Source organism: Lichenostomus cassidix, chromosome 5 (genome assembly GCF_008360975.1).
Source record: "Lichenostomus cassidix isolate B80296 chromosome 5, HeHo_3.0, whole genome shotgun sequence".
Lineage (NCBI taxonomy): Eukaryota > Metazoa > Chordata > Aves > Passeriformes > Meliphagidae > Lichenostomus > Lichenostomus cassidix.
Genome location: NC_139486.1, coordinates 57,894,721 through 57,904,791, shown reverse-complemented (window position 1 = coordinate 57,904,791; position 10,071 = coordinate 57,894,721). Strand labels below are relative to the sequence as shown.

Sequence of the window (10,071 nt, the reverse complement as noted above, 5' to 3'; positions counted from 1 at the left end):
ACCTGCATGCACTCTCAGCCTCTCTAATTAGGGCAGCAGGTGAGCCTCATTTTCTCCCTTTCCAATGCACCTCATGAGTCTTTCATGATGACAGCAAGGCTTTTGATGGCCAGTTCAGAAAGCCCAGGACCGCGTTGTGACTTGTGTCAAGTACTCAGTAACCTCTCTGAGAGCCTAAAAGGCTTGAGAAGTGGGCCTGGATGAACCCCGTGAAGTTCAAGGCCAGATGCAATGTCCTGCACTCAGGTCAGGGAATCCCAAGCACAAATAGATTCTCTCCTGGGGCAGAGAAGGGTCCCCAGGAGAAGGCCATGGGTGTGAGAAGCTCAGCACAACCCAGCAGTGTGTGCTGGCAGCCCAGAAAGCCACCCACCCCCTGGGCTGCATGAAAATCAGTGTGACCAGCAGGCTGAGGGAGGTGACTCTGTCCCTTTGCCCTAGCAGGACATCACCAGCAGCACTGTGCACAGCTCTGGGGCCCCAACATGAGGACATGGACCTGCTGGAGAGTCCAGAGGGGGCCTTGAAGACCTTCAGAGAGCTGGAGCATCTCTGCTTTGGAGCCAGGGTGAGAGAGTTGGAGCTGTTCAACCTGGAGAAGGGAGACCTGAGAGCTCCTTTCAGTGCATACATACAAGAGAGACGGGGAGATGTACAAGGACGTGCAGTTGTAAGACTGGCTTTGAAGAGGGAATGTCTTTAAACCAAAAGAGGGTACATTTAGATTGGTATTAAGAGGGATTTCTTCACTGTCAGGGTAGGGAGGTCGTGGCAGAGGTTGCCCAGAGAAGCTGTGGCTGCCCCTGGATCCCTGGAAATGTCCAAGGCCAGGCTGGATGGGGCTTGGAGCAACCTGGGATGGTGGAAGGAGTTCCTACCCATGCTGGGGGCTTTAGAACCAGGTGGTGTTTAAGATCCCTTCCAGCCCAACCCACACGGCTCTGTGCCTAATTACAGACGCGGGGAACAAACACAAAACCTTTAATTGGTACTTTACAATAACGTGTGGCATCACAAACTCGTGGAATAAACGGCGGGGCAAGAACACGGGTGCATAAAAGATACACCTCGCTCAAAAACACCAAGGAAGACAAGAAGCTGGGGAGATGTTGCACGATGGTTTATGAAGAACACATTTCATGCTCCTCACACAATCCCTGGGGATTGGTGTATGCACCAACACTCAAATTCAGGAAATGCTGAACAGGATAATGCTGGAGTCTGCTATAAATTATTGGAAGAGGTCTCTTCCTTTAGAGCCAGAAACAGACACATTCAGCCGGGCTGCGCTGGATCCGCCTGGAGCGCCGGGCGGAGCAGGGACCGGAGCGCTGCCTGCGGGCACAGCTCACCGCCGGCACAGCTCACCGCCGGCACAGCTCACCGCCGGCACAGCTCACCGCCGGCGCCCCGAGCGCACAGCTCTGCCGTCACGGCCCGCCCTCCCGGCATTAGTTAACCACCGGGGCACCGGCGCGACCCGCCGCAGCCTCCGCCCCGGCCCCGCCCGCTCCCGCAGGCCGCAGGCCGGGCGGGCCCTGGCGCAGCGCGGGGCCTGCGGGCGGTCGGCCCGCCATGGGGCAGTGCCTGCCCTGCATGGGGGGAGCCGTCAAGGACGTGGTGGAGACGCCCGACCCGGTGAGTGTGCGATCGCGGCCCCGGCCCGGGCGGCACCCGGCTCTCCGCCCCGCGGCGGCGGTGACGCCCAGCGGGGTGAGGCCGAGCGGGGGGCGGCGGCCTGCCCTCCTCGGTGGGGCTGCTGCGGTGCCCCGGGAAACAGCGGCTGTGCCGGGAAAGGCAGCCCGGCTTTCGGCCCCGGGCCCGGCTGGGGAGGGCTGTGCGGCCGAGGCCTGCCGGGCACCCCGCGGCTCCCGGAGCCCTGCTGCTCTGGGCCGCGGATCAGCCCTGCTGTGGCTGTGGGAGAGCGGGGCTTTGCTTGAGAGGTGTTAGTGCATCGCTGCGGCCAGTGTGAGCCCGTGTTTACCACAAACAGGAGCAGCCGGGCTTGTTTGTCCAGTGCGCAGTGACGCTCGCTTCTAGCTACCCTCTGCTGGGTGGTATTTTCCCTAGGTGAGCAGGAGCTCTGTGCTTTGTGTCCCTCAGCTGAGGATTTCACGGGGATAAGAAAGGAGCCCGCTTCGCCTGGAGGAGCGAGCATTGCCCTTTCCAAGCTCCAAAAGGACTCCTCTGTGTACCGTTTCGCCCCAGTGTGGATTGTTTTGAGTGAAGGCGTGCAGCAGCTGATTTCTGGTGGGGTTTGGCAGTGTAGATGTCAGCAGCTGCTCCGCTGGCATGTTAGTCACCAAAAACACTTCGTTCTTGCAAGGCTGGCGCTGGAGGGGAGGATGATGCTTATTGACTTAAAGTTGACGTTTTGTGGGAGTTTGCATTGCGGTTTTGAGTCGTACTTAAAAGTTAAGGCTTAAAAAGAGTGCACAGACTGTATTGAAATAGAATTTCACTGTCTTTAATGTTATATTTAGGAAGTAAAGAGGAGACAACTAGCAGAAGCTGCGGAAAAGAGGCAGATGGAGGTAATGTCTGATAAAATGCCATTTATTAAAATTATTTTATATAAGTGGTTTATGGGGAGGATGGCTGTGGTTTCTGTGGTAACACTGGACATCATGTTTGGATTGTGGGAATTGTCTTTAAGTACTTTCCTGGTATTGTTAATGTTTTACATTTATACCTTTTTATATAAAGAATTACACATCCTTTGTATTTGACCATTGCAAAGTAACTGAGCTTGTTTGGATGGGAGATATTTACAGTAATTTAAAAAACAACCTAAGAACTGGATGAGCAAGTTCACCATTATTTTTTCCCTTTCTTCTGAGACTTGAAAACAAGAGATTGAGAAGTATTTCAAACCAGAGTGGTCAAACAATTGTTGCAATGGCAATTTCAAGTGGTAGTGTACTTGTACTTTTCTTAAAAAATGCAGGTTATATGCACTTGCAAGTTCTCCTTATCAACAAGGCAACAGTTTGAGCGTGTTTATCAGCTCAGATTCCAGCAAAGATACAGTATTAACTTACCTTTCTGTCTCTTTAAGGTTGCTAACCTTCTACTTCAATATCTTTAAAGTTAGAAGAGGTAGAATACAAATGTTCTAGCAGAACACTCAGCCTGTTTGTTTTTTTTTCTCTTACCTACCTCTAAAAAGCTTACAGTCTTTATTTATTGAGGATTTTGAGTGGTGTATCTTAGAGAAAGGAATTTGTTATTTGTATGAATGTTAGTGACATTACATACTGAATTAGGAATTGGCCATTATTCATGGGGACCATATGGACCTGTTTTGAAGGGAGTTTGGTAAATAATTGGAGCAACAGCTGAGTGATGCTTTAGACTCCTTAAAACTCTTGATTTTGTGTCACTCTATGTACTAAAAGCCATCCATATGTTATTTTCAGTCCAAACGGGTTTCAATCACAAAGGGGTTTTTGAGCATAAATGTAGGAAGTATCTAGCTCATAACTGGCTAAAAAGCTTTCCTGAGAGAAAAGAGAAATTAGGCAACTAGGGTTCTGGATGGCCCTGAAGTTTTGGGGTACCTAATGTGCTGCCAAAGAAAAATGGAAGTATCACTCTCTGTTACCTTTTGTTTTCTTTGAAGACAGAGATAAAGCATCTACCAGGATTTTTCAGAAATATCTTTGAGGTCATTATAGCCTCTGAATGTTGGGTGATGGAGATGTCTTGCAAACAGCCATATTGCTGTTTTGCCTTGGTAGATTTTAGCATCTTTTGTATAACTTCTATGGTGTTACAACCCTTAGCAAAGAATAACTTTTTAAAACATTTTCTGTCTTTTTTTCTATTTCTTTTTCATAGTGTTAACTGTCCGTAATTCTGATATTTCTGTCATCTAGTCTAGATTATCATTAGACAGTTCCCATGAGGATGTGAAGCAGGCAGGTTTTTATTTGGTATTCCTGCTGACCACACACCCTGTGACATTTTGAAGGGTAGACTGTCACATAGGTTATTTCTCATAGATCTGTTGAAAAGTTGAACTTCTCTACAAGCTGGGCTAGCACTACTGACACAACCTTTCCCCCCTGTTTGTGAGGGTATGAGTAGGCCTTGGCACTGGAGGAACCACAGACTAAAAATTTGTGCACTTTTGGGAAGGGAGGTTCTGGTTCTGCATCTGAGGATTAAATGTCTTCACCTGGATGTGATAACAATGTGGAACAAAAACACCCTCACTGATGTATGGGACCAAGAGCTCACAGAATGAGGAAATATCCTGAAAGGGCTACCTTGATACAATTGTAGCATTACTAAGTGCTTCAGTCTTTTCATGAAAACCACAGTTCATTAAATGGTGTTGCCAAGACCTGCAGTTTGGTTTCTCTCCAGAAAAGTAGCTAACTTGGTCTTATGCGAATGTATTTCTCCCAGGCTTCCTCTCGAGGTATTAAGAATGTTCAGTCTGTAGAGCAGAAGAAAAAGAAACAGGAAGAAATAGAAAAAAGAATGGCAGCTTCACGTCCTGGAGGAGAAGGAGGACTGAGAGTAAGTTTAAAAAAAACCAAAAAAACATGGTTAAACTGTCCATGTAGTCACTGTGAAAATCCTGTTTTGTCATGTAGAAGATTGAATAACTTGAGGAAAAAACCAAGAGGAAGGGAAATGAAATAGAAATGGAAGCATGTCATGCAGTGTTCTTAAGGAGACTTCATCACTAGGACAGAAAGACAGCAAGGATAGCAGAGAGCTTTTTTTTTCCCCCTCTGTTCTTCTTCCCGTTTCTGCATCTGTTATGCATCAGTTTTACAGATCTCTCAGCACTGGGGATCTCATCACTGTGTTATCCTGTACTCAGTGTTCCTTTTCAGTGCCAGTTGAGATTGTCTCTCTTCCTTCTGGGCTTGTAGAAAACATTTGAACTAAGCAGGACAATGGTTTTGGGGTTTATGTGTGTCTCTCTTTACAAAAGAAACATACAGTGTTGGAATAAATACAGATGAAGTTTACTACTATTGTTATTCTCATATAAACTTTGCCTCAGAAGGCCAGGCAGAGATTTAATGAATGAAGAATTATAATCTCTCCAAAACAATAGATGCATCTGATCATTGAAACTCAGGCTTCATAAGCCTTCATCTTTTGCCCTCATTGCTATATGTCTCAGGAGGCAGGAGTTTGCATAAGTTATGTTATTTATATTATAAGTTATATATAAGGCATGCTGTGTCTTTGTCACTTGCTGGGATAAAAGGTGTTAGAATGGAGAATTTAATGTAGTTAGACAACCTTGTGGTGTTTGGTTGATTGGGGTTTTTTACCTGCTCTTTTCCTTATCTTCATACAAACCTGTGGTGTGTTTTGTCATTTTTTTTTCCTTTAGTGGCAGGTTGGATAACACAGAACTCCTGAAGAGAAGATGATTGATCTTTACTGCCAATAACTTGCCAGTTTCTGCAGCCAAGTGGCACTTACTCATCATGTGGCTTTTGCTGTTTACATCTCAACACTCAGCAGTACTTTGCCATTGTGGGACAACAGAGGTGGAAACATTCATAAGAAACTTAAGAATTAACTCTGAACACTAAGGTTTTGCCAATTTTGTTTGCTTGTTTTCCACACATGTTTTATTGCTTCCCTGCCAAGGCTTCCTGTCAGCTGGCAGTGGTCTCCTTACCTGTAGTCAGTCAGAATGTGTGTACTGTCTGGTCAGTTGATGTCTGTCTGTCTGTCTGTCTGTCTGTCTGTGTATGACTGGCCTAAGCAAGCTCAGGTGCCCACATGTTGGTTTTGATGCTTATTTCAAGCTCTACAATTAAATTTTTCTGTAAGTCCTCATGTAGATAGTTGTTCATATATATATATATATATATTTGAATATGTGGATGACAGCATTTCTCTTCTGTTTCCTAATGACTTTTGAACTGCTTAGGAATTTAGTGCCTTTTTCAAAAGAAGAAAAGTAGATTCATGGTAGGTCCTTATAAATAGAATCATTTTGTGACTAGCTAAAAGAAAAATAGAAACCTTTATAAATCCTGTATACTCAGATCAAGAATGCTGTTTTATTATGTCTAATTTTCTCATTTTCTCATGTGGATTAATTTGGAGTCTGTAAGTATTTATAATGAATCCTGAAAGTTAAATATGAAATTAAAAATCCTGTTATTAGTTGTTCTCCTTTGTTACCACAAGAGGGCAATGCTGCCCGTCTCAGGATTTTGAAAAACAAACAGGTAAACAGTTACTACGTTAAAACTATGCCATCTCTTTGACACTTTCATTTCCAAAAGTTTGTGTATTATCTATTTAGGTGGGCTTCTTACAGTGCAGAAACATTTTCTTTTCTCCAGACAGCATTATGCATGTTATGCATGGGCTCTGCACCACACACAGGCTCAGTTTCTGACCTAGTAAAACTGTAGAGGTTTTTTTTTTTCACCCCTTGAACTATGTATTTTGCCTTTCACCTCTCTCAGTACTGCCTAATGTTGTCTTGGGAGTGCAGTCCTGACAGTTTCCTGGCTTAGCCTTCAGAATTGAGTTGAGAAGGGATAATTCTCCATATTATCATCATGCTGTTTGGGCTAAAAAAAGCTGTGGTCTTGGCTGAAGAATGCCTTGAGTTTCCTTTGATTGCTGGCAGTCACTCTCTTCAGTGTATTAACTGGTCATAATACTTTGTTTTTTAGTCTGGTGAAAATACCTTGAGTTATAAAACAGTATCTCAAACATTGATCTGAAATGAGAATTTCAATCTAACATCACAGGAGGTGTCCTACAAAGACACTTGAGCAGCACTTATGCTTACTTGGGATATTTCAGACTTAAAACATTTTTCTCTTCATTCTCTGTCACACTGCTCCCCCAAAACTGCATGGGGAGCAAATAACCATGAGTCTCTTGTCATCCAAGCCTCAATTTGCATTAGTGCCATGAACACTTTCATTTAAAGCCATTGAAGGAACCTAGTGAAACTAGTGACAGTTCCTGCTTTTCTCTCTCTCCCTCCTTCATGTAAAAGCCAGAGATGTCTGTGCCTCTTAAGGGACATTGTTTTGAATGTCAAATTTATTCCTACAGCTGAGGAGCTGCATCAGAGGATTTGGGAGTGCATAGTTCTGGATTACAGATCACCTATAAAGCTGTTTTAAAAGAAGTTCTGATACCATACACATACAATTGCCCAAATTACCAAGCTCAACTGATTGGGAATTATTTGGGTAAATAAAAACTCTTCCTGTTGTTTTAATTTTCATTTCAGTTGAGAGTGAAAGCAGAACCTACTGCAGTTGAGTCGTGTAGAGCTGATAGCTACCTGATGTATCATTAAACAGTAAGGCTGAGAGATGCTCTCTCCTTATAGATGTCTTTCCTGTCTTTCTTATTGCTTAGTGCAGCCCTGAGTTAGTGTGAAACACCACATGAGTTTTGTCCTTATTTCCCCCAATCCTAGATGTTTACTTCACCTCAGAGGCTGTTAAAATGTACCTTTTAACGTAGATTATCTAGAGAGTTGACATTTTGTTTACATCAGTACAACTCTGTCTTCTTCTGAAAGCACAGTCTTACAGATCACTACAAAAACTGGCAGGCAAAGCCCAGTGCTGTTAAGCTGGACTGAAAAGCTGACTCTCCCTGACTCTGATAGCATCAACTTTGTTGCAGTAACAAAGTGAAACCATTTACTACTCCCTGTTGTTAAAACACACAGATTATGCTAGGGAGAGTGTGTTTGGAGCAGATGTCCAGAAATTTGGGAAGACATAGCTGCTGTGTCTCCATGAGGATAGGCAGCACCACAGTGGGCCCTGAGGATCACTGATGGCTTCAGCAGGTGGATTTGGCACAAGACTAAATTCTTGGGACACAGCTCATCAGGCACAAGCAGTGCCAGCAGATTTTCCAGAGTCTGGGAAAGCCTGTCCAGTCCCATAAACCTTTGTGTGATCCCATCTGTCTGTTCCACCTTACCTTAGAGAGCACACCGTGGGCTGAGAAAGTGGGAGACAGCAAAGAGGCAACACTCCTTCCTTGTGAGGTACTGCAGGGCAGCAACACAAAGCATCAGCCCAAGAAGAACCAAACCCTTGTCAGCATCTCTGGCAGATGCTTCTGTGACTCTGTGGTGTGACAAACAGCTCATCTTCCAGCTCTGAAGTGAATATGTGTGATGAATTCAGTGGTGAGTCTTCAGTCACAAACGTGCTATGCCTTCCCACACATACACTGCTTTCTCATTTCACTCATCCCCACCAACAGCCTTGAGCTAGCTGCCATAGGTTGTCAGTATCTTAATTGCTTTGGAATAAAAGGTACTGCAAAGGAAGGAGCAATTATCACTGTGATAAAGATGTGAAAAAACCCTCTTCTCAGTCACTGATGTAAATAATCCTGCTTGGAAAAAAATCTCCAGGTTAATGTATGAATAGCAAGGTGACAGAATGCACTTCCTATAACAAGCAGTAATGTTACAGTTACATTGCCAAACCACTTCTGCAGGGCTTCCAGCATGGTGAGTCATATTTGACATTATACAGTAATAATGGTTTTTATAAACAATTTTACATCATTTATCCGTTTTGAGATGAGGCACAGTTTATTCACAGCCAGCTCCCCTAGGGTTTGGTCTGTGAGGACATTGAGAAAAGGCTTTGTTGCAGCTCCTATCAGTTAAACCTTTTAGGCCTTCAGCCTCCTCAACATTCCCATTCAGCCAATTTACACAGCAGTAGAATTAGTTAAAATCACTACATCATGGAAAATGACCTAAGTCTGTTCTGCCCCCATCACTGCAACAAGGCCTTTGAGCAAGGTTCTGCTGCTCAGCTTTAACTTTATAAACTGAGCCACAGGTTCCTAACAAATTTTCTAATTGCTACAGTGCTACAGGACCTAATATGCTACAAAAATATTATTTATCAGATCAGCACATTACCTCCAGCCCCTTCTTCCAGCACTAACCAGCTTACTGCATTTTTTTGTTTGTTTCCTTTATTAATGCTTTCATTTCCTCTGTTATCCACACCCACAGCAATGCAGTTAAAAGCAGTAAGTCCCACCTGCAGGTTTTTGGCACAGGTGGTACTGGCAGTACTTCAAAATAAGATCCTTTATAGGTCTCCCATGCTGGAACTGCCAAAGTTGAAGTTTTAAGTCAGGAAGTGTTTTAATGTGATTTTTGGTAAGATATATTACTACCCTGAATCAAAAAAATGCTTATTTTGATAGGTACAGTCCAAGAACATAAAGGGGTTCTTGTTTGATTTAAAATTTTGATTTGGATTTATTGGGACTGTTGATGTTTAATGTTAAAATAAATACTTTTTTATAATTATCTGCTCTTGATTTATTAATATGTAAACACCTTCAAATATTGAAAAGAAACAATATAACATAAACTTAGCCTTGGATGATAGAAATAAAGGTTAAACTTGAAGATCTTGGAAGTCTTTTCAACCTCAATGATTCTATGAAATCCAACTAATTATGTTTTAAAAGCCAGCTATTATTTCAAAATAAACACCTCACATTCTCATGAGTGATTTTTTTTCTCCCTTCTCTGTTCATTCAAAACCAGATCTCTCTGTGCTTATATTAAGATCATGAATTCTTTTTCATAAAATAATGTTGCTTGTGATTTCTTTTCTGCTCCCTTATGGGGAACATACATTGCTTCAATGACAACTGAGCCTTCCCATGGCTTTTCAAAGGATTTATTGCTTAACTATATGTTTAATCTTCCTAGACAGTGTTTCAGAATCAGAACAAAAGGCTGCAATTTTGGAATGATGTCCTGCTAACTTGTCTGACGCACCAAGCAGCTGGGAACTGGTTGTGTTTCAGCAGGTATTTTTAATTTAAGCAGGTATTTTTAGAGGGTGAGGTAGGCCTTTTCCACAGGAGTGAGATACTGCATGCTGATTTTCATAAGGCGTGGAGCATGAAAGATGGCCTTGATCCTTTCTAGCCCACAGACATTTTGCTGTCATTTTAAAGACCACAGGAGCAGATCATAAGATCATTTTTTTTAAATGAAATATCAGAAAATAGAGAAAAATACTAGTCATTACTAAAAAAAAAATATTTTAA

At 43.2% G+C, this 10,071-nt stretch overlaps 1 protein-coding gene across 1 annotated transcript; it reads left to right on the top strand.

Moving 5' to 3' along the window:
* Nucleotides 1-1,472: 1,472 nt before the first annotated feature.
* SVIP (small VCP interacting protein) lies at nt 1,473-9,309 on the top strand. The gene is made up of 4 exons (XM_085063261.1): nt 1,473-1,638; nt 2,484-2,534; nt 4,414-4,527; nt 5,363-9,309. The coding sequence occupies exons 1-4, from the start codon at nt 1,576-1,578 to the stop codon at nt 5,375-5,377; spliced, it is 243 nt and encodes an 80-aa protein (XP_084919387.1). The 5' UTR covers nt 1,473-1,575; the 3' UTR covers nt 5,378-9,309.
* The last annotated feature ends 762 nt before the right edge of the window (nt 9,310-10,071 follow it).